General features: G+C 48.9%; 1 protein-coding gene across 1 annotated transcript; it reads left to right on the top strand.

The window, feature by feature from the left end:
• The first annotated feature begins 15323 nt into the window (after positions 1-15323).
• On the top strand, positions 15324-24283 carry DEFB123 (defensin beta 123). Its single transcript, XM_043602656.1, has 2 exons — positions 15324-15532; positions 24046-24283. The coding sequence occupies exons 1-2, from the start codon at positions 15475-15477 to the stop codon at positions 24237-24239; spliced, it is 252 nt and encodes an 83-aa protein (XP_043458591.1). The 5' UTR covers positions 15324-15474; the 3' UTR covers positions 24240-24283.
• The last annotated feature ends 276 nt before the right edge of the window (positions 24284-24559 follow it).

Genomic DNA, 24559 nt, shown 5'->3' with positions numbered 1-24559 from the left:
ACCTCATCTTCCCTGCAACCCTGCAAGATAGGGATGATTATGCTCCTCCTTTTCCTGATGAGGAACGGAAGCAGAGGCGAGACTGGGGTCTCTGCAGCGAAGGCTGCTGTGCTCAGGGGTCTCTGGGGTTCACGGTCGGGCCGGGCAGGGGAGGCTCTCTGCCGGGACTGGCTCAGCAGCGCTGAGCAGCATGTTTCACACATGTTTGTAGGCCGGTCTGATACTATTTTGATGACCAAAGATCGCTTTGCAATATAGTTTGAAATCAGGAAGTGTGACGCTTCCAGCTTTGTTCTTTCTCAGGATTGCTCTGGATATTCAGGATCTTTTGTGGTTCCGTGCAAATTTTAGGACTGGTTTTTTTTTTTTTTTTCTGTTCCTATTAAAAAAAAAATTGTCATTGGAATCTTGATAGGGATTGCACAGAATCCAAGGTGGCTTTGGGTAGTATAGACACAGTTATGATACTAAGTCTTCTGATCCATGAACGCGAGAATACCTTTCCACTTCTTTGTATTTTCTTCGATTTCTTGTATCAAAGTCTTGTAATTTTCATATACAGATCTTTCACCTTCTTGCTTAAATTTCTTCTGAAGTATCTTATTGCTTTTGATGCTATTGTAAATGGGATTGGGTTGTTTTTTTTTTTAGTGTTTTTATTTATATTTTTGAGAGAGAGAGAGAGAGAGACGGAGCATGAGCAGGGGAGGGGCGGAGAGAGAGGGAGACACAGAATCCAAAGCAGGCCCCAGGCTCTGAGCTGTCAGCACAGAGCCCGACACGGGGCTCGAGCCCACGAACCGTGGGATCATGACCTGAGCCAAAGTCAGACGCTTAACCGACTGAGCCCCCCCCCCCCGGCGCCCCTAAATGGGATTGTCTTTCTTTCTTTCCTTTTCAGATAATTCATTGTGAGGGTACAGAAACACAACTGATTTTTGTCTGTTGGTTTTGTGTCCTACAACCTTGCTAAATTTGTTGATTAGTCCTAAGCTTTTTGGTGGAGCCTTTAAGGACGTGTCTATATACACAATCCTGTCATCTGCAGAGGAAACTTCATTTCTTCCTTTCCAGTTTGGATACGTTTCATTTCTTTTTCTTGCCAGATTGCTCTGGTGAAGACTTGTAGGACTATATTAAATGTAAGTAGCAAGAGTGGGCACCTTTGTCTTGTTGCTGACCTCAGAGGAAGAGCCTGCAACCTTCCACAGCTGAGTATGACCCTCTCTGAGGTCAGGAGGTAGGGATGCTGTGGCCGGCTGGACTCTGTGGTCGGGTGGGGCTGCTGGCTGTGGCCCCTGGTCTAGAGGAACCACTACAAGGGCTCTGCAGTCCCCTCTGGTTGGACGAGATCTCAGGCTGCGTTTCCTGACAGGGTGGTGCCACTGAGTGTTCTCCACACTTGGGCCCAGCTACAGGCTGGGGGGGGGTGTGTGGGGGGTGCTCCATAATTAGCCCCGCTGGGATCTCAGGCTATCTCCTGGGACCACACGGTGCCGCTGGCTGGATTCCGTGTTCAGGCCGGGCTGCAGCAGGCTGCCAGGGTTTCCGGCCAGGCTCCTGGTCAGCAGGACCGAAGGCTATACTCAGCAGTTGGCGAGGGCTGCACATTTGCTTCCCGGCCGGAGCAGGCCATAGAGTGTGCATCATTGGCCATGGAGCTGGCAACTGAGCTCCCTAGCCGTTTGGAATCACTGGCTCTGCAGAGGGACAGAAATGCTGGCTGAGATCTCTGCTTGGGTCTGCTGCAAGCAGGAATGCAGTCCGAGAGCGGGTACTGGCTGCTGTAAGCCCCGCTCCCTTCTCCATCTCTATCTGATCCCCAGTACTCAAGCCGTACAGATTCCTCCCAAAGATCCCCGTGAAGCAAGACCCTAGTGAGCCCCTCTGGAAGCAGCCCACAAGGCCCAGCTGGGTGCCCAGCTTAGGTTCGCTTTCTCCCCCTGGAGAAACCATAGACCCCGGGTACCCCTCTTGTTGCAATACTGTGCTGGCCTTGGGCGGGGGGTGGGGGGCAGGGTACCGTCAGAGTGTATGTTTTTTCTCCTTTTCTGAGGTCTGGGGGTCCTTCAATCTTACCCCCAATTCTCAGATTTCCACAGTGCCGTCCTGTCTATGGATAGCGACTAGTTGGTCTTTCCGTAAAGGGGACTGAAGTTTAGAACAACCTGTGCCACCATCTTGATAACATCACTTTCCCCTCTTAGTCCCTCGAGGAACTCAGGAAACCAGGGGGCCCTGATTGGATGGCAATCAGATTTCCACTGTCTGGAGGAGTGAAGGTTTGTAAGTGATACAGACCGTGTTATAAAAAACAAAGCCAGTCACGCGACTGACTCTCGATTTCCACTCGGGTCATGATCTCGCGGTTCGTGAGTCGGAGCCCCACGTTAGGCTCTGTGCTGGGCAGCCTCAGAACCGGCCTGTGGTACTTCCCAGAGGTGGAGACCAGCCCGCATCCTTGCCCTACAGCCTTGCCCAGTTGCTGAACACAGCTGAAAATCTGCACAGCCCAGATCTCCTCTCCCATGTCACACTGACAATCCTCCTCTTACCTGAGCAGAAAACGAGAGCTTTCTTATCTGAAGAGGCTAACACGTGGTCTCTGGATGGGGGGAGGCAACAAGGCGCCCTCTGAGAGCAGGGGGATCGTATTGAACACAGGAAGAGAGTTAAGTGAAGTTTTACCTATTTAAGGGTAAGATCTGGCCTTCTTTCCCATCTCCGCTTTGAAGACGCTGACAGGCAGATTTGTACATTTTGAGCAGGATTTTGGAAGATAGTTTCCAGGGAAATCTGACCAATCCCAGAGGAAAAAAACCCTGAAGATACAGACACCGTATTTGCTTCTGTTTCAACTGCTGTAACAGACTACCATTGACTGGGTGGCTTACACAATAAGCATTTTTTTTTTTTCTCCCAGTTCTGGATCCTGGCAAGTCCAAGATCAAGGCACCAGCAGATTCAGTGTCTGGTGAGGCCTTGCCTCCTGGTTTATTCATAGGCTCTTCTCACTGTCTTCACAGGGCAGATAGGGTCAGAGAGCTCTCTGGGGTCTTTTCTTATAGAGACACGAATCCCATTCATGAGGGCTCTAAGCACCGCCCAAAGGCCCCACCTCCTGACGCCATCCCACTGGGGGTTGGGATTTCAGCATATGAATTCGAGAGGAACGCACACTTTCAGGTCCTAAAGATTGCAGAGGATTCTTCCAGGGGAGATTTGACCGGTCCAAGAGGAAAAAAAGACCTGAAGACACGGACACTGTGTGTTCTTTGATAAATGAAGCCAGTTGGTCATGGCCCACTCACAATATAAGCAAATAACCAAGAACTACTTACCAGATGAGGAAAGCTTCTAACATACCGGAAAAAGAAGGAGGAGGAGGAGGAGGAGGAAGAGAGGGATGGGTGGCAACAAAATAATAATAATAATAACAGCAACTGAAAAGAAGTAGATTATGCAGGAGACAACGTCATCATCATCGGAAAAATCATCAAAATGAGAGAAGCTATTAATACCATGAAACTAGAACAGGATTATTTTTAAAAAGAAAGGAAAAAGGGACACCTGGGTGGTGCAGTCGACTGAGCACTTGACTTCAGCCAGGTCATGATCTCACGGTTCATGAGTTCAAGCCCCGCCCCAGGCTCCATACTCTCTCTCTCTCCCTCTCTCTCTGCCCCTTGCTCACTCGAGTTCTCTCCCTCTCAAAAAGTAATTAATTATTTTACAAAAGGAAAAAGGGGCGCCTAGGTGTCTTAGTCGGTTAAGCATCCAACTTCAGCTTAGGTCATGATCTCGAAGTTCATGAGTTTGAGCCCCGCGTCGGGCTGTGTGCTGACAGCTCAGAGCCTGGAGACTGCTTCAGATTCTGTGTCTCCCTCCCTCTCTGCCCCTTCCCCACTGTGCTCTTTCTCTCTCACTCTCTCTCTCTCTTAAAAAATAAACATTAAAAAATAAATATTTTTTAAACAATAAAAATAAACAATAAAAAATAAACATTAAAAAAATAAATAAGAAAAAAGAATAAGAAAAAAATTTTAGTGAATAAAAGTACAAAGATAAAATTTCTAGAAATTAGATTAAATGAGATAAAAGCAGTAGAGAAAATATAAGAAAATGCGAAAATTAGGGCGCCTGGGTGGTTCAGTCAGCTAAGCTTCTGACTTCAGCTCAGGTCATGATCTCACAGTTGGTGAGTTTGAGTCCCACATCAGGTGAGCTTAAGCCCTGCTTCGGGTGAGCCCCACTTCTCTCTCAATCTCTCTCTCTCTCTGCCCTCCCTTACTTGCACCCTCTCTCTCTCGATTAAAAAAAAAAAAAAGAAAATGAGAAAATTAGGGAATCCCACATTTGCAAAATAAGAATTCTAGGAAAGGAAGGAAGGAAGGAGGGAAGGAAGGAAGGAAGAAAAGAGTTACATAAATAGGAAGCAAGAAACACAAAAGGCAGGAAATCATCAAAGAAATAAGTCAAGGAAAAAAACATTCTAGAATTGAAGGACATGCATTTCCAAACTGATGGGGTCCATTGAGTGCTGAGTAGAATTGATTAAAATAATCCTACAAAAAATTTAGGCACATCATGATGAAATTTCAACACCCCGTAGTAGAGAGAACATCGTAAAAGCTTTCAGAGAGAAAGAACAGTTTATAATACCGAGACGAGGGGCGCCTGGGTGGCGCAGTCGGTTGAGGTCCGACTTCAGCCAGGTCACGATCTCGCGGTCCGTGAGTTCGAGCCTCGCATCAGGCTCTGGGCTGATGGCTCGGAGCCTGGAGCCTGTTTCTGATTCTGTGTCTCCCTCTCTCTCTGCCCTTCCCCCGTTCACGCTCTGTCTCTCTCTGTCCCAAAAATAAATAAACGTTGAAAAAAAAATTAAAAAAAAAAATACCGAGACGAGTTTCGGAACGGTCTCGGATTTCTCCACGGTGACACTTGATGTTGAAAGGCAATGCAACAATGCCTTCAGAAGGTTGAGAGGAAATCATTTCCAATATGGAACGGGCAACCAAACTACTAACCGAGTGTGAGGTTAGTACATGGAGGCCAGATGTTTTCCAGAGGCCATCAGGAGGTGCTCTGCCAAAAGTGAAGGGGCAGATCAAGAAAGGTCTAGGATCCAGGAAGCAGGGCATTTATCACAGGAGAAAATCAAAGAGAATCCCCAGAATGACGTCAACAGAGACCCAGGATGGCAGCGGGTCTGGAGGCACCCAGTTCAGTCTGGAGGAAGTCCAACTCCAGGCAGATAAAATTGATAAGCTACCTAATGGTTCTGACCTTATTCAGAGGAGATAACAGACAGCTAAATTCTCATTTTTCATATCAGGAATTCAATGGGGAATACGTAAAAATGAAAAAAAAGAAAGGAAATAACAATAGTACGTAAGCATATTATTTGGAGATATGGAGTGAAATCCAAAGAAACAACTAAAAGATATGAGGGGCACCTGGGTGGCTCGGTCGGTTAAGCGTCCGACTCTTGGTTTCGGCTCAGGTCATGATCTCACGGTTCATGGGTTCGAGCCCCGCATCGGGCTCTGTGTGGTCAGTGAGGAGCCTGCTTGGGATTCTCTTTTTTTTTTTTTTTCAACGTTTATTTATTTTTGGGACAGAGAGAGACAGAGCATGAACGGGGGTGGGGCAGAGAGAGAGGGAGACACAGAATCGGAAACAGGCTCCAGGCTCTGAGCCATCAGCCCAGAGCCTGACGCGGGGCTCGAACTCACGGACCGCGAGATCGTGACCTGGCTGAAGTCGGACGCTTAACCGACTGTGCCACCCAGGCGCCCCGGGATTCTCTCTTTCTCTCCCTCTCTCTCTGGCCTTCCCCTGCTTGTACTCTCTCTCTCTCTCTCTCTCTCAAAATAAATAAAAGATTTAAAAGATAAGAAAGTGGTTCTCTTTGGAACGCAAGAAATGGAGAAAGGGAGATGTGTGGGCTATATGTTATTATAGCCCCTTATTCAAAGCTGAGTCCTAAAACTACGTTTGGCTTTGATGAAAATCCAAACTAAGTATAAAAAATTAAACTAATACACATAGAAAGAAACAATGGATTAAGAATCAGGCCTGGGAGTGAATATAACTTCAGCTTAACTCTTCAGCTTCTACAGCAATCCCAGAACGTAAGACCCCTTGTAACACTGCCTGCCCCAGCTTCCTATCTCAGAGGTTCAAATAAATACGATACGCATCTCTGTTTATATTTGCCATGGTCCAAAAGGCGAGGAGCTATTTCTAAGCCTGTACGCGGACGGGTATGTAATCCCAGCATCTCCCCATGATAGTTATGTGAATGGCACTGAGTAAATCACTTCACTACTCTGATCCTCAGGTTCCCTATCCATAAAATAAAACTGATAACCGTACCTACCTCTCAGGTAGGTCTAAAGGGACGATGAGATCATAGATGCATCTAACATACAGTGGATCTGGTTTCCTCTCCTATACATACTTCCTTACCCAAGCCTTCCTTCTACTCGACTTTGATTAGGTGTGCCGAGACACGAACACAGAAAACATCCAAAGGTATTTTAATCAAGCTCAGGAATCTGCTGAGGTCAGACTCGGGGCAGGGTTCTCTTCATTTCTGTGCCCTCGGGCTCAGAGCACTAATTCACGTCTGTAACGACTTTGGCTGAAACTTGGGCTTCACGCAGCACAGTTTTCCACTCATGCAGAAAACGTAAATCTTTTCATTCTTGATGCATTTCTCACGGCAGGAGCCACGAAGATTCCAGCATTTCTCAGTGCTGCCTGATACAAAGGGCGGAAAGGGAGAGAAGCCGACATCAGTCCTGAGGGGCGCTAGGTCCTGGCTTGAGAGGGCTAACTAATAGCCACGCAGAAGACCCTAGAACATGGAGTCACCTCCCACGATGTATAGGGCGGTGGGAAAGTCTCACATCCTTTCTGGACACTCCTGCCACTCACTGCTCTTCCTGAATGTTCCGTCTCATGGGTACAGCGGGTCATAATAATTAAGGGTCATTGGGGTCCGGTCATAACACTTAGGAACACGGACTGTCGGAACCCATCCACCTGGTTTTGAAATCTGTCTATACCACAGCCAACTAGAAGAACTCAAGCAGGTTACTTCCTTTCTCGGAGCACCGATTTCCTCTTTTCTAAAAAGAAGATACAGAACCTGCCTCAGACAGTTGTGGTGGGGATCAAATGAAGAGCGTATAAAAGCCATTAGCATGAAAAAAACTTCAGATATGACACGATGGTATCTTGGAAAGAATTGTACATTAAAAAAAATTTTTTTTTAATGTTTATTTCTGAGACAGAGCATGAGCGGGGGAGGGGCAGAGAGAGAGGGAGACACAGAATCCGAAGCAGGCTCCAGGCTCTGAGCTGGCAGCACAGAGCCCGACACGGGGCTCGAACTCACGGACCGTGATATCATGACCTGAGCTGAAGTCAGACGCTCAACCGACTGAGCCACCCAGGCGCCCCAAGAATTGTACATTTAAAAACATCACTTTGGGGTGCCTGGGTGGCGCAGTCGGTTAAGCGTCCAACTTCGGCCAGGTCACGATCTCGCGGTCCGTGAGTTCGAGCCCCGCGTCGGGCTCTGTGCTGACAGCTCGGAGCCTGGAGCCTGTTTCCGATTCTGTGTCTCCCTCTCTCTCTGCCCCTCGCCCGTTCATGCTCTGTCTCTCTCTGTCCCAAAAATAAATAAACATTGAAAAAAAATTAAAAAATAAATAAATAAAAACATCACTTTATTAGTAAAGACTAAATTAGAAGGAATACATGATCAAGTAAATTAGCAGATAATGGCATAAGTGAAATACAGAGTGAAAAAGAGGCTGTGTTTAAAAAGAAAGGAAGATATGGGTGGCTCAGTCAATTAGGCGTTCGACTTCGGCTCGGGTCATGATCCCTCCTTTGGTTCGTGAGTTCGAGCCCCACTCTCTGTCTCTGTCTCTCTCTCTCTCTCCAAAATAAACCACATTTATCGACACAGGACTAGTAATGAACACGATTAAATAGAAAGTTAGAGACGCCGAGGGTGACAGGGGTAGAAGCTTCTGTCAGATCACAAAGAGGGGACCGCCCTAGCACCTGGGGCTGGGCAAGTTTGACATGGGCTCTTCTCTACTTAAAACCTTTCCAAGGCTCCAGTACAGGGCCTGGCACAGACGGGCAATGGGAGTTAGGAGATTCTGTCTCTCTTCGGGCAGCTGTAAGTGGGGCAAAAGCCAAGTGATTCCAGGGACTCGTGTGAGAAGAGGTCACTATTGCCTTGCCTCCTTCCTGCTTTCCCAGCCTTCCCCCACTCCTCCTCCCACACCTGACCTCCTGCCCTTGGCCCCTGGAGCTGACCGAGGAGTGGAGGTCAGGGGGAGCCGGCAGAAAAATCGGCAGGTGACATTCGGTGCCTAAGAACTGGCACCTGCCACGGGAAAAGGAGACTGGCTGAGTGCCAGCCCTCCTCTCACGTGGGTTTAGAAAATAAAGAAGCTACATTCGGGGGGCACCTGGGCCGCTCAGTTGGTTAAGTGTCCGACTTCGGCTCAGGTCATGACCTCGCGGCTTGTGGGTTCGAGCGCCGTGTCGGGCTCTGTGCTGACAGCTGGGAGCCTGGAGCCCGCTTCGGGTTCTGTGTCTCCCTCTCTCTCTGCTCCTCCCCTGCTCATGCCCCATCTCTCGGTCTCTCTCTCTCAGCAATAAACATTAAAAAATCAAAAATAAATAAAAAAGCTACATGGGTTGCATAAAATTTCTTTGTGTTCCATGTGGATCTCAAACCTGATTTATTCTAAACGGAAGAACGAGACACTGCAACTCAGAGGGGCCAGGTAGTTCCCCGGGGACGTCACAGAGCTGGTAAGTGGTGGGGCAGGGTCTCTCCCAGGATCTGGGGGCTCCTCTCTCTTCCCCGGATGAGCGGTGTTCCGCTCTGCCGCCCACCAGCCCGTCCTCCCAGGCGCTGGGGGTCCCTAGCTGAGACCCACCCCCGACCCTCCCCCGAAGAGGTCTGGGTTACCTGGAATGACCCAGGACAAGAGCAGCAGCACAGCCAAGGTTAGCAAAAAGCGCTTCATGACTTCAGGTGGCTCAAAGGCTGGTGTCTGGCCTGAGGAGGTGACAAGCAAAGGAGGACAGGTCTGGACTCTCTGCCCCCTCTCATCACATGGAGCACACGTCACTTACACGTGCCTCAGCGTCCCACAGTTACACGCAGCCCTAGAACAGCCTGCCTCCCTCGGACTTCTCGGTCACTTCCCTGACTACGGCCCGCCCACAGCCGGACCAGCACCCCTGAGCTGACAAGCCTGCCTTTATCCACTTTTACCTGTTAGGGTCCAGCGGGAAGAAGTCACACGACAGCCAGAGAGTTTTGTTTTTTTCTATATGTCAGCCCTTTTTATGACTCACCTTGATACCCTCCAAGACCCCCCGTCATACACAGAAAACAAAGCATTGTCTTTTCTATGTGCTACAAAGTAATGAAAGTTAAGTAAGCTCCTTTTTTCTCCTCTTTAATGTTTTTAAGTGTTTATTTATTTTTGAGAGAGAGAGAGAGAGAGAGAGAGAGAGCGCAAGTGGGAGAGGGAGACACAGAATCCAAAGCAGGCTCCAGGCTCCAAGCTGTCAGCACAGAGCCCGACGCGGGGCTCGAACCCACGAACCGAGAGATCGTGACCTGAGCCGAAGTCGGATGCTTAACCAGCTGAGCCACCCAGGTGCCCCTCTTTTTTATATTTGTTTAAAGCCTTCATTTTTGTAGAGCAGTTTTGCAATAAAATTAAGAGAATACAGAAGTTTCCCATATGCCCCTACTCACACTCAGATATAGCCTCCCCCGTTCTCAACATCCTCTACCAAAGGGGGACATTGTTTACAACCAATGAGCCTCCATTGACACATCATAATCAGTCAAAGTCCATAGTTTGCATTAGGGTTCACTCTTGGTATCCTATATTCTACGGGTTTGGACAAACGTATGACACATTCATCATGATGATATCGTACAGGTTATTTTCACCGCCTTAAAAAAAATTCTCCATATTCTGCCTATTCATCTTTCTCCTCCTCCCTCCATCCTGTCAATCACTGATTTCTTTTTTATTGTCTCCAAAGTTTAGCCTATGTCATACAGTTAGGATCATACGGTATGATTCTAAGCCTTCTCAGACCGGCTTCTCTCCCCCAGCAATATGCAGGTAAGATTTCTCCCTGTCTTTTCAAACTCATTTCCTTTTAGCCCGGAATAATATTCCATTGTCTGGATGCACCACAGCTAAGTTATCCATTCGCCTACTGAAGGATATCTTGGTGGCTCCCGAGTTGTGGCAATGGTGAATAAAGCTACCTTGAATGTCACGTGCGGGTGTTTGTGTGGACGTAAATTTTCAGCTCCTCTGGGTCAATACCAAAGAGTGTGTTTGCTGGGTCTGATGGAAAGAGTGTATTTAGTTTTGTAGGAAACCACCCAAGGGTCTTCCAAAGTGGCTGTACCATTTTGCATTCCCACCAGCAACGTATAAGAAGTTCCGTTGCTCCACGGCCTGGCCAGCACTTGGTGATATCAGTGGTCCAGATGTGGGGCACTCTACGAGGCGTGCAGTGGCATCCCACCGTTGTTTTAACTTGCGTTTCCTCAGTGACGTATGATGCGGAACATTTTCTTTTCATACGATTATTTGCCATCTGTCCGTCTCCTCTGGTCAGGTGTCCGTTAAGATCTTTGGCCTATTTTTTAATCAAGTTGTTTGCTTTCTCATTATTGAGTTTTCCATATTTTGTGACGTGCACTCCTAACACAGGCCTCTCTAGGTTCTCTTAGAGGCACGGCACCGGCTAGTGCCCTTACTCATAGGTCAGAGGCCCTGATCTGCCAAACATCTCCTCTGAGCTCTGGAAACTAGGAAACTCCTTTCCCTCAATGTCTAGGTCCCAACCCTGTGGGGTTTTCCGAGCTAATACTCCCAACCTCCTTCTTTTTAAATAAAGTTTGTTTACTTATTTATTTTGAGAGAGAGCATACGTGAGCCTGGAGGGGCAGAGAGAGGTGGGAGGAGAGAGAATGAAGAGCAGGCTCCACACTGCCAGCGCAGAGCCCGACGTGGGGCTCGAACCCACGAACCGTGAGATCAGGACCTGAGCCCAAATCCAGAGTCAGACGCTTAACCAACGGAGCCACCCAAGCGCCCCATCCGACCTCCTTCTTTTATTCCCTCAGCCTTTGGGGCATTTGCGTCGCTGCAACATCCCCTTTCCCTTTGTCAATTCGCAAATACCTGTTTAACCAATTCTTTCCACCCGTCCCCTTCGTGGAAATATCTGGCATAGTTTGTTTTCCTGAATGAACCTTGACTGTCACAAGTAATAAGGGGATTAGAATTACAGTAATGTTTATCACAGCGGTGTCTACAATGCAGACAATCAGAAACAACCAAAGTGTCCACACAGAGAGAGGCCTGGCTAAGTAAACCGCGATGCAGCCATCTGGTACCAGACGGGCCAAAAGAGGAGTTCGTGACATTTCCTGAGGAAAGCGAATTCCAACGCATAGTCCCTGAGGTTAGTTACCATTGTTCATACGAAGTGCTTTGTTAGGGAGATGGAACAAGTCGGCGACTAAGTCACACTCAAACCCTCCTGACGGGACACCCTCTACCAAAGAGGATTTCCTGCCAAGGCAAAAAAAAAAAGTCCCCAGAAGCAGGAGCTGGGAGAGGTCATGCGAAGTCAGCCAGAGAGTTCATCACTCACTTTTGGGAACAGTCTGGTATATGCATCCCTCAGCGTGCCTCCAAAGGGCCCACAAAGGGGCCCCACAAATAAGCCAGCACTGGATGCCCACCACTATTGAGAAGGAATTTCTCATCTGTCCTTGGGGAACTGGGAGGTCCTGGGGCAATGTCACAGTTGAGAATGAAGCGAACAGCAACCGGCCAGCCTCAACTCTTCACTGCCCTGGAGGGAAAGCCCATGCAAGTCCCTTCTGGTCCAGACAGAAGACACCCTCCGACCCCAGCCTTCTCGCGCGGCTCGGCAACAGCCTCAGCAGCCCCCAGCCGTTCTGAAAGCAAGTCTCTTCAGCCTGAAGCTGCCAGGGTTGTCCAAGGGAACCATCTACCTCGCTTCGCAACAGATATCTGGTCCTGTCTTTTCCCTTTTGCCTAGAACAAGCGGTACGGGTGGTCGATGGAAACCTGCGCGGGAAGAGGGGCCTTGTTTTGAGGAGTCCTAGAACTCCCGGGTTGGCGGTAAAGACCAGGCTGCCTGCCCATGACTCTCTTGGTTTCCTTGTCATCTCAAGGTGCCACAAGGGCTGCCAGGCCCCAGTGCCCGTGTGGCCCCTGGCAGATATGGCCTTTGACAACATCAGCACCCCCAACAAGGTTGTGGAGACCCAGGTAAACGTTTTAAGGAAGGCACCCCAGCCTGGGTATCTTTCTGGAAAAGCTATAAATTGCCCTTCATTACCACTTCCAACACCAGCCCACAATCTCTTCTCACAGTTGGCTTCATAGACTCTTGATGGCGGCCAGACCACGATGACATTCAGCTTTAGAGGTTTCTGTGTTGTCCAGAGGGCACCGGGGTCCCACTACTGACTGGCATTACTCAACATTAACATCTAGTGTATGTGACTTCAATATTTATTCAAGATTTTAAAGACGCAGCAGAGGGCGCCTGGGTGGCTCAGTCGGTTGAGCGACCGACTTCGGCTCAGGTCACGATCTCGTGGTCCGTGAGTTCGAGCCCCGTGTCGGGCTCTGTGCTGACAGCTCGGAGCCTGGAGCCTGTGAATTCAGAATTCAATCTGAATTCTGTGTCTCCCTCTCTCTCTGCCCCTTCCTTGGTCACACACACACTCTCTCTCTCTCTCCCAAAAATAAATAAACATTTAAGAAATAAAATTAAAAAAATAAAGAGGCAGCAGAAATGTCTTCTTTTCAATAATTTCTTTGGCTGGAGTTGGAGACGGGGGCAGGTGGGCTATGGGACGCGCAATACATTTTTCTTCTTTTTTCCTTCTCCAGAGGTGAATTTAGTGTCCAAAAGAAAGCCAGTGAATACGTTAAGAGTTTGCTCGCCTACGTGGCCTGTAGCAGATTTTTTTTTTTCTTTAGAAAAGGAGGAGGAACAAGGGCACCGATGTTTCCATTCGGGCAGAGACCGCAATGTTCGTTGTTCACTGTGGCAAACACCTAAAGATACATTGGTGCCTGGGTAGGATGATGTATCCGTTTCCCGGGATTGCCGATAACAAAGTACCACAACCCGGGGGGACTTAAAGTAACAGAAATTTTCTTCTCGCACAGTTCTGGAGACTAGAATTTCAAAACCAAAGTGTTGGCAGGGTCGCTTCCTCCTTGGGGGCTCAGAGGAGAAATCTGTCCTACGCTTCTCTCCTAACTTCTGGCTGCTGGTGTCCCTCGGCCTGCAGCAGTGTCCCCTCCAATCCCTGCTTCCTTTGTCACACGGTTTCTCCCTGAGGGTCTCTGCCCAACTTTCCCTCCTATCCCTCTTCTTCGAAGGCCCAGTCGGATCCAGGAAAACTTCACTTTAACTGGATTACATCTGCAAAGACCCCGTAAGTCCAGATAAGTCCAGATAAGTCACACTCACAGGTACTTGGGGTTAGGATTTGAACATATTTCAACAAAAAACAACAGATTTTCTTTAAATTCCAACTATGAGTGAAATTGAGTTATCTTTTCACACGCTCGAGAGCCTTCTAAATCTTCTTTGTGAATGGTCTATTCGTATTTTTGTCCATGATTTTTCACGACTTCTACACCAGCTCCCTTAGCGACCCCACCAACGTCCTGAACAGATCTTTACTTTTCCTAGGTCTTTCTGCAATTGAATAGAGTCCAATTCTTATAATAACGTCCTCGTCCCATAATACTGATCGTAGCTCTGCTTCCCAGATTGAACCTCAACTGACACATGTTTAAAAAGATGTCGGGGCGCCTGGGTGGCACAGTCGGTTAAGCGTCCGACTTCAGCCAGGTCACGATCTCGCGGTCCGTGAGTTCGAGCCCCGCGTCGGGCTCTGGGCTGATGGCTCAGAGCCTGGAGCCTGTTTCCGATTCTGTGTCTCCCTCTCTCTCTGCCCCTCCCCCGTTCATGCTCTGTCTCTCTCTGTCCCAAAAATTAAAAAAAAATTAAAAAAAATTAAAAAAAACGTTGAAAAAAAATAAAAAGATGAGCCTCCTTGGGGGCGCTTGGGTGGCCCAGTCGGTTGAGTGTCAGACTCTTGATTTCCACTCAGGTCATGATCCCAGGGTGGTGAGATCCAGCCCCAGGTAGCGCTCAGCGCTGACCATGAAGCTTGCTTAAGTTTCTCTCTCTCTGCCCCTCTCCCTCCCTCTCTCTCTCTCAAAAATATAGATAGATACATAGATACATAGATATGCAGATACATGGATAGATAGATAGATAACCCTCCTTAACAGAAATGAACACCCCCGGGGTGGATTTCCAGGCTTTAGGCACGGAGTCCCTTCCTCCCCACTGTCTCCTCTTCCTCATCAAGGTTCTAGAAGGAGTCGTTTACACTTACTGACCTCACTCTTTTGCCTATGTTCAGTCTTCAACGTCCTATGTTGCCCCTTTGTCAATGGTTCTCGGGTCATTTTTGTCTCGTAAACCCTATCTACGCTCTTATACCCTTGAGGTCTACATCAAGTAGCCTCCAGTTAGGAAATGGAAACCACGCGGGATATTCAAGGGAGGGAACTGGTCACACGTTGCTGGAAGGCTGAAAGAACAGGAGGACCCTGAAAACAGACGAGAGTGACTACAGGAACTGAAGGGAGACGATGGGCTTTCCAGATCCGGGAGTTCAGAGCGGGGACCCCAACAGCTGGTCCTTGGACCTCGGAGGGAGGGGCTCAGCCCCGGGTCCAGACGACGTGGCCCTGGGGGTGAGGTCCACTGCAGGGTTAGCGCTGGGTTAGCTGAGAGCACCGCCAGGCTGGTGCTGGGGCTTCGTCTCTCCCCACGGTCCGGTCGTCCGGGTTTCGCTCCAGCTGGGTCGCGTTTCTCATTTTCCACACCAGCCTAAGCCCTGGGGCGGACTTCTCTGCCTGGGACACGGGTGCACTCCTCTGCAGGTGCCACCACCTTCTCTGTGAGGCCTTCCCGGCCCCTCTGGGCTCCACGTGCGTGGCGCCCCCTGGCCGGCCCTCGGTGCGGGGGAGGGTGGGGGGGGTGGGGGGGGGTTGTTTAGAGCTCCTTGGAAGGACCTTGGACCTGATTGCCTGCCCCCCTCCCCGCCCCCACCCCGCTGACCTTGCCCGCCCTTAGTATGTGGCCGCACACCCTGAGCTCGGGCAGCGCGGGGGCCGAACCCGTGGGTGGCTGAGGGCACGTGCGGGTGGCATCCTTCCGGTTGAACAGAGGGACCGACCGCCAGAGAGGCCGGAGCCCTGCCCCATTAGCTTTGCTGTCGCGTCGGACCCGCAGCCTCACCTTGGGCCACTTCCAGCCATGAAGCTCCTCTCGCTGACTCTGGCCGCCCTGCTGCTCCTGTCCCAGCTCACTCCAGGTAACCTGGGCCTCTTGGGGAGGGGCAGGGTGTGGAGACTGAGGCCGGCTCACGGCGTCCCCAGGCTCCTGGCCTCAGGAGCTTCCCTTTTGGAACCACGTGGAGGAGGCGCCCTGGCCGGCAGCAGGTGCCAGGTCTTAGGTACCAACCAGACACCCGGAGTTTCTTGCTCAGCCACCCCATCCATCCCTGCTCTCTCTCCCCGGGAGCAGGTGCGGGTGGCCTGGCATGTGAGAAAGAATGGAAGGGGGGGGGGGGGCAAGAATACAGAGAAAGACAGATACCATATGGTTTCACTCTTACGTGGATCCTGAGAAACTTAACAGAAACCCATGGGGGAGGGGAAGGAAAAAAAAGGGGGGTTAGACTAGAAGAGAGACAAAGCATAAGAGGCTCTTGAAAACTGAGAACAAACTGAGGGTTGATGGGGGGTGGGAGGGAGGGGAGGGTGGGGGATGGGTATTGAGGAGGGCACCTTTTGGGATGAGCACTGGGTGTTGTATGGAAACCAATTTGACAATAAATTTCATATATAGGGGAAAAAAAAAAAAAGGAAAGGGTGGGCAAGAGAAGGAGGAGAAGGCAACCTTTTACAAAACAGTCCCCAGAACGATCCAGGCTTTGTAAAGATCACAACCACTTAACCGGAGAGGAAAACGCACACACACTGTTGCTGCCCCTGTGACGGACGCTAGGGCCACAGAGATTAATGACGTGGCCCTAGGGGAGACAAGAGACAAGAGAATTCACAACCCGAAGTGACATGAGACAGAGGGGCTCTAAGGGTCTGAGGTGCACATGGGAGGGGCCAGCCCAGTCTGAGGGCCAGGAGAGTCCTCCTGAAGGGGTACCCTGTGTCCCGAAACGTGTGCGGAGATTAGAAGGGACAGGCGAGGAGAAGGATGCAGAAAGGGCGTCTCAGGCAGAAATCAGCTTATGCGGAAGGTCCAGCCGTGGGAGAGAGCGTGGCGCCTTCAGGGAACTGGCACACGGTTGGGTGGGTTAGGGGCCCGGCCGGGGGGAAAGCGGAGGAAGCGTTCAAGGTCCAGGTCCGGCCTTGACTGCCAGGTGAGGGAGCCATGGGGAGGCTAACGGGAGGGGGGGGCCATGGTCAGACGTGCCCATTCGACTACCCCCAGCCTGGCTATGGGGCCCCTCCCGCCCAGCCTGCGGAAGCTTCTACCCACACCCGGGCTTTCTCCTAACCTTTCTGCAGAGCCAGGATATGTGAATTTCCTCAGCCAAGCTGACCTCAGCCCTTGTATCTGCCGGTGGCAAATGTCTGGCACACCACGCGGCACAGGGCAGAGAGGAAAGCCTCAGAACCGGGGTGGGGGGGGTGGTGCGGAGAATGCCCCACCGCTTTCTAACCCCCTGACCTCCGGCAAGCGGATGGGTTGCTCAGCATTTCAACCTCCTCCTCTCTCAAACTGCTACAACAATGGCACGCGTGGAACACGCCGAAACGTCGGCGCGTGACACAGTGCACCTTCTTTATTTTCCACAACCCATCTGAGTTTTCCCGGGAACCCCCATCCCGCCCGGCAGAACAGTCACGAAGAGCAGGACCCATCATCAGGGGCTGCGCCGAACGTCAGCACTTAACAACTCGTTCTCGTCTTTTCGGGGTGAAAGCGGCTTTCCAAGTCAGTGCAGTCTCTTTTGAGCAACTAACTACTCGGTCTGGCAGCATTTCTTCCTTCTTCTGTCCCGCCCTCCCCCCTCCCCTTCCTCGGACAGCATCTGGGTTTAGGAGAAGGTGGTGCGATAGGTCATGAAGGAATTAATCGGTTTATTCAGTAAACATGGTTGAATGGATTTCATGTCCTGGGCACTGTGATAGGTTGGGAGGGGAGGGGGGAGCAGTGAGCAAATCAGAACACAACAAGGTGAGCAAAATTTCTGGTCCTCTTGAGCGTACATTCCATTGAGGGAGGCAGAAAAGGTTTAAAGACGTGAGTGAAATAGACGTAAGGGCAGCTGCTAAGTATATGAGCAGCATGGGCTGGGAGGGGATAGCGAGTACCAGGGGGAGGGAGGTTTGCCATCTCAAAGGGGTGCCCACGAAATGGCTCACTGCGATCTGAGGGAGGACAAGGGGTGAGCTACGTGGATTTGTGGGGAAGAACAGTCAAGCTGAAGGGAATATCAAGTGCAAAGGCCCTGGGGCAGGAGCATGAAGAGCCAAGGCAACCCTGTGCTAGGCCTTCGTTGACTTCGGGGACAAGGTCCCTCATTGAGTGGCCAGGGAGTGTTCTGGCACTTGCAGTGTACTGGATCCCATGGCTGACGGAAGCTCTCGGTCCTGTCGAGAGCCCCGCCGACTGAGCCCTTCACCTCAGCTGTCTTCGATCTGGTCCCCAGGTTTAGACCGTTCGCCCCTCGCACACACCACCTTCTGCATCAGGGGCTACTCTTGGCAGGTCCCTCAGGCTCTCAGCCTCTTTTTCGCATCTCCACCAGACACAAGGCAACTTGAGGGTCTTCTGGATCTATTTTATGCCACAGCAGAGCAAAGGGAGACACACGAAGTCGATTTAAGCACCCAGTTTCCCCTGGGGAGAACACTTCCCTCTACTTCCTACTAGTAATAGAGACTGAGTGGAAGTTTCTTTAGCTGGACCCTCAGCCTTTACCTCTCATGGCTTATGGTCAGGTGGTTTTATCTGACTCCACCAGGTCACCTAATATCTAAAGGAGCTCTTTGAAATTGGGACCCCCGACCCTTTCTGATACATTTGGGTTTTAGAGATCATTGTCTTGCCATGAACTAAAACAACTCATCTCATTTCAGCGAAACAAGGACTGTCATTCTATCTCTGTTGCATCCCGTTCCCCGAAAGCCCAGAAGCTGCCCGATTCTGCTTTTTGGCAACCAAGGGGGGGGGGAGTCTCATGATTAAAGGGGAATGAAATATATACCACTTTAACGTGTTCAAAATAGTAAAGTTAGGCTCAGGACATATATATAAAGAAATTCAGGAGATTGGAAATTCAGTGGAAATTCAGGACATACCTATAAAGCCCAAGAACCCAGCAGAAATTAGGTTTGGGGGGCGGCGGGGGGGGGACATGTCGCCTACACTTCCTCTGTGATACCCACGTTATCTCTCCTCACGGCAGCCAGAGCACCTCCTTTGTAACTGTCATTACAACCCTGGGCAATCAAACATCTGGTGGCTAAACCGGAAGTCCTCTGAGGGCAGGCACCTATCTCTCACTTGTTTAGAGTGGCATCTCGAGCGAATCGGCTTCTCAGTCTGTACCTGTGAGTATTTCCCTAGGACAGACATCTAGAAAGGAGATGGCTGGGTAAAAACTGTGCGCGGTTTTAAGATGTTGTTGAGTTTTTTGCTAAGTAGCCTCCAGAGAGGCCAAAAGAGAGTGTACGAGGCCGTCTTTCCCCTCACCCTCGCCAGGAGTTGTAACAACCAGAGGCGCCCGGGTGACTCAGTCCGTGAAGCAACCGACTCTTGATTTCGACTCAGGTCACGACCTCAAGTTTGTGAGATCGAGCCCCGCGTTTTTGACACGCCCACTTTGAAAATCCAATGTTTCTTGAGATCCCTTTCTTGTCTTTATAACTTCTCCGTTGGGTCATTTGACCTACGGTTTCCCACCGCACAGATTTTGCTGATTGCATACTCAAGGTGAAGTTCAGTGTATTCCTATGACCTCTGTATTTCCTGAAAATTGGTACGTGGCTCCAGAGGTTTGACCAGGCTCAGGTTCTATCATTTTTGGCAAACTTTGGATGCTAATAAGGTTCTTTCATCAGGAGGCACAGGATATCTTGGTTGTCTCTCTTTTAGTGACATTCACGGTTAATGCGCAAACTGTAGCTGATGCTCGTAACTTTGAGTTGATGCTCAAAGCCCAGTTACGTTAATTTTTCGGGCATTGCAACATGGTGGCATCCTATTATGTGATCGTCACTAGTTAGCTGGAAATTAATTATGCTGAAATAATAAAGATACTCATCCTCTACTATTTGGTTACTCAGTGGTACAGCTTATATAAGAAAGAATAAATGCTTGGTGGTTTTTCTGGGTTTCTAAAGGTTTAGGGTTTCTAAAGATTAAGGAGAAAGACAGAGTTGAGGTAAAATGTCAATGAAGTTGTGTTTTTGTTTTGTTTCAAGTTTTTATTCGAACTCTCGTGGGTTAGCATACAGGGTAATGTTGGTTTCACGAGTAGAATTTAGTGATTCGTCACTTACATATAACACCCAGGGCTCATCCCGACAAGTGCCCTCCTTAATGCCCATCACCCATTTAGCCCACCCCCCATCTTCCCATCCCCATCAACCCTCAGTTTGTTCTCTATAGTAAAGAATCTCTTATGGTTTGCCTCCCTCTTTTTTTTTTCCTTCCCTATATTCATCTATTTTGTTTCTTAAATTCCACATATGAGCGAAATCATTTGGTATTTGTCTTTCTCTGTGAAGGAGTGTTTGATAGACTTCTTGTGCAAAGCAGTTAACATCAGGCCGAGGCTGAGAAATGGATTCAGGGTCCCATTTCCATGGAAAATACAAAATTAAGAGAGATGTGGAATTTCATATCCTGAAACCCCTTCTCTGACACTCTGCCCTTGGCTCTGAAATAAGGCTACTTTTCTGTGTTGAAAGACTGGCTCCTCAGAAAAGTATGGAATGTTCCAGTCTTGCCGATATGATTTCAAATACAAAGTTTCAGACAGATGTGATTTGAGACTTTGTCCTTTTGTTAGGTGACAAAAAGCAGTTTCACTGGCTCATAACTGGTTATCTGGCGTGACAAGATATTCTAGGCTCATCTTGTACAACTCTTGCCCCAGATCTTGAATTCTCCATTTTTTTGAGAAGCTCGGACTTTTTTTTTTTTTTTTAGTAGGGAAATGGTATTTCAGAACCATGATCTAGTTGCTAAAGGTATTCAGTGCTATTAAATGGGTCCTTCATTTCACATCTTTTCAGTAGACAGAGCCAATTGGGAAAATCGACACACTGAATACATATAACATACCTCATGAGTTCATATTAATAGTGCCTAGTCAAAGGGGTCTTACTTAGACATGATAGGGCACACTTAATGAGTGGTGTTCCTATCAGGAGAAAACGCATCACTAACAGAAGAGTGCACCCAGGACCAGAGTCTTATTGGTAATACCCAGGAAAAGCCACCAGAAGCAAATTCATGGGTCCCAGAGGTCACACTATATTGTTCAGCTTTGGTTGGTTGCCTCCGTGGATGCATTTACACACACACACACACACACACACACACACACACTAGAAAAGTTTCTGGGAAATGTGCATGTGGCTTCCTCACATGGAAAGATGATGTCTAATGCCAGCTGATGGTGGACAACAGTTTTCTGGAATTCCTAGGATCATCAAGTGACTATGGAATTATTTTTAGTGACATTGTCAGCGGCTCAGGTGACTTCCCGAATGAGCACGTGGCAGACTCAGGCACTCCACTGAACTTCTCCAGTAGACTGTTGCTCTAGAGATTGCCATAGCATGAAACCTACCCCCAGTGCCGGTGAGCCAAGTTAGCTTGGTTCCAAGCGGTCCAGCTCTGTCTTCATCACCACATGAGAATGGATGTGTTACAGACAAGTGTACTCATCCCCAACCACTGAGGTCAAGAGCGAGAGTTTGACTCCTGATAAAAAGGCAATAAATCGGGGGCGCTTGGGTGGTCCAGTCGGTTAAGCGTCCGACTTCAGCTCAGGTCATGATCTCACGATTCGTGGGTTTGAGCCCCACGTCGGGCTCTGTGTTAACAGCTCAGAGCCTGGAGCCTGCTTCGGATTCTGTGTCTCCCTCTCTCTGTCTCTGCCCCTCCCCTGCTCATGCTCTGTCTGTCTGTCTCTCTCCCTCTCTCTCTTTCTCAAAAATAAATAAACATTTAAAAAGGCAATAAATTGTTCCAACTTAATCCAGCTGTGCGGCAAGGAAAGGGAAAAGAGCTGGGCAGCACATTGTGGCCCTTTACAATTCTCTGGGGGAAGAAACAATAAACCTTAGACCCACGAACAAATTATGAGTCTCTTAGGCTTTCAAGACCTTATGAAGTCTTCTGTCAGTTTAGCAGGTTTTCATTTTAATTTATGTTGAGTCCTGTCTATTTCTTTTTTTAAAAAAAATTTTTTTTAACATTTATTTATTTTTGAGACAGAGCATGAACGGGGGAGGGGCAGAGAGAGAGGGAGACACAGAATCAGAAGCAGGCTCCAGGCTCTGAGCCATCAGCCCAGAGCCTGACGCGGGGCTCGAACTCACGGACCGCGAGATCGTGACCTGAGCCGAAGTCGGACGCTCAACCGACTGAGCCACCCAGGTGCCCCAGAGTCCTGTCTATTTCTTATGAGGGTTGAGAAATAATAAGGGCAGCATGATTTTTGGCAAAATTACCATTTCTTAATTAAAGGCCCAGTAAAAAGAGCACTCTGGTCATTAGACAGGCAAATAGGGTTTCTCAAATAGAAAAAGACAAACTACAAGTGTTTTTGGTCACAGGAAATGCTGTTGCCTCCTGGCAAGAAAAAGCATCTAGTCCTTCACAGAAAAGGCGGAGAATAGTGAGTCCATATTCAAATCCTTGAGATCTAGGGGGCTGTATAAAGAGTCCCTGAGACAGTGGGTCCTTTTCATGTCCTGCTTTTCCTGTGTTTCCAGGGTTATGAAGCTGGCAGGTGGGACATACACTAAAGCTACCCTCACAATCAGGGTACATGTTGTCTTAGAATAGTTTATAAGTTTTCTTTACTGTGATGGGTCCCATTTTCCCCCAAGCTCCATTTCAGACAGTCTAGAAACACCAGGTACCCGTCTTCGGGTCTCCGTAACACGACAGATTTCTCTCAATAGACTTTTTCAGAACCCGGTTCTTGTGGTGGCAGTTTGTTCAAGGCTCAAACGAAATTTTAAAAGATAATTAAAGGAGCACCTGGGTGGCTCACTGGGTTAAGCATCCGACTCTTGCTTTCTGCTCAGATCGTGATCTCGTGAGTTCGAGCCCTGCGTGGGGCTCTGTGCTGATGTGTGGAGCCTGCTTAGGATTGATTCCCTGTCTCCCTTTCTCTCTGCCCCTCCCCTGCCTGCTCTCTCTCTCTCTCTCTCAAAATATATAAATAAAAACTTAAAAACAAACAAAGAAACAAAAACTCGTGGTTGGAATAGCAAAGTTGTTCCAGATTTGTGTGCCTCTAAGTTGAGGCTGCTGGTGCCATCACAACAGCCCCCCAAACTGCTGGTGCCCCCCAGACTGTCAGAACACTTCGAGAGCTGTGTTCGTCAGCTTTGCAGTTTGTTGGCTGGTCAAGATTCTGGGCCAGGAAAGGCACCGAAAACAATATGGATGGGTTGTTGCCAGGGGCACCGGGGGAGGAGAGAATGGGAGTTACTGTTTAATGAGTGTAAGAGTTGCAGTCTCATAAGATGGAAAGAGTTACGGGGGTGGATGGTGGGGATGGCTGCACACGGGGTGACTGTAACAGCTTGTACACTTAAAAATGGTTAAGGGGCGCCTGGGTGGCGCAGTCGGTTAAGCGTCCGACTTCAGCCAGGTCACGATCTCGCGGTCCGGGAGTTCGAGCCCCACGTCAGGCTCTGGGCTGATGGCTTGGAGCCTGGAGCCAGTTTCCGATTCTGTGTCTCCCTCTCTCTCTGCCCCTCCCCCGTTCATGCTCTGTCTCTCTCTGTCCCAAAAATAAATAAATGTTGAAAAAAAAAATTAAAAAAAAAAAAATGGTTAAGAGGGTAGACTTTATGTGATGTGTACTCGACGACATCAAAGAAAAAAACCTAAGTACAACTGCCTTCTTAATGATAGGACTTGGCAAAAACAAAACAAAATAAGAATGGAACTATGAAGAGAGGGATGGAATCTTAGCCAAAAATAAAAACAAAAACAAAAAAAACAGCCAATATGGATGAACCTTGAAAACATGATGCTGAGTGAAAGAAGCCAGACACAAAAGGCCACATTGTATATGATTCCATTGGCGTAAAATATCCACGGTAGGCAAATCTATAGAGAGGAGGGCCAATTGGTGGCTGCCCGGGACTGAGGAGAGGGGTGCAGAGTTTCTCTTTGAGATGATTAGAAAGTTCTGGAACTAGATGGTGGTCATGTTTGCACAACATTGCGAATGTACTTAATGCCCCTGGAACTGTACGCTTTAAAATGCTGGGGATGTGGGGAGGGTGCACCTGACTGGCTCAGTCAGAGGAGCAAGCAAGGACTCTTGATCTCAAGGTCATGGGTTCGAGCCCATGTTGGGTGTGGAGATTATGTAAAGAAATAAACAAACTTTAAAAAAATAAAAATAAATAAAATGCTTAAACTGGCAGGTTTTATATGTTCTTTGTATTTTCGCACCATTTTTAAAAAAGGAAAGAAAAAAAAAAAGGAGGCTAAGGTCAAAGGCAAGGGAAACTGAGGACCTTCTATCACGTCTGCTTTAATAGCGCTTCTCAGGACTAACGCTGTCTCCCAATTCTTCTTTCTCTTTTGTGTCAGGCAGCACCCAAAAATGCTGGAATCTTCACGGTAAATGCCGCCAGAAATGCTCCAGGAAAGAAAGGATCTATGTTTACTGCACAAACAATAAACTGTGCTGTGTGAAGCCCAAGTACCAGCCAAGAGAAAAGCTGTGGTCAAGTTCTTCGAAGCCTGAAGCCATGAAAACGCAGATGAAGCTGCCCTCAGTCTGACCCCAAGAGATTCCTAAATTCTGTCAATAAATATGTGTGGCTGATCTCTGTGTCTGCCTGTTAGTTTGCAGGAGTCCCCTTGCAGGTGGCCCAGGACGTCAAAATATTTTCATCATTGGGACGCCTGGGTGGCTCAGTCGGTTGAGCGTCCGACTTCGGCTCAGGTCACGATCTTGCGGTCCGTGGGTTCAAACCCCGCGTCGGGCTCTGTGCTGACAGCTCAGAGCCTGGAGCCTGCTTCGGATTCTGTGTCTCCCTCTCTGCCCCTCCCCCACCCACACTGTGTGTGTGTGTGTGTGTGTGTGTCTCAAAAATAAATA

This window comes from Prionailurus bengalensis, chromosome A3, assembly GCF_016509475.1.
Source record: "Prionailurus bengalensis isolate Pbe53 chromosome A3, Fcat_Pben_1.1_paternal_pri, whole genome shotgun sequence".
In the NCBI taxonomy this organism is placed as follows: Eukaryota; Metazoa; Chordata; class Mammalia; order Carnivora; family Felidae; genus Prionailurus; species Prionailurus bengalensis.
This window is presented reverse-complemented; position numbering and strand designations above follow the sequence as displayed.

Bases quoted from the DNA above. Each gene is read 5' to 3' on its own strand.
- DEFB123 (XM_043602656.1), top strand. From the start codon at position 15,475: ATGAAGCTCCTCTCGCTGACTCTGGCCGCCCTGCTGCTCCTGTCCCAG. The intron at 15,533-24,045 runs GTAACCTGGGCC...CTTTTGTGTCAG, and splicing joins CCTGTCCCAGCTCACTCCAG to GCAGCACCCAAAAATGCTGG.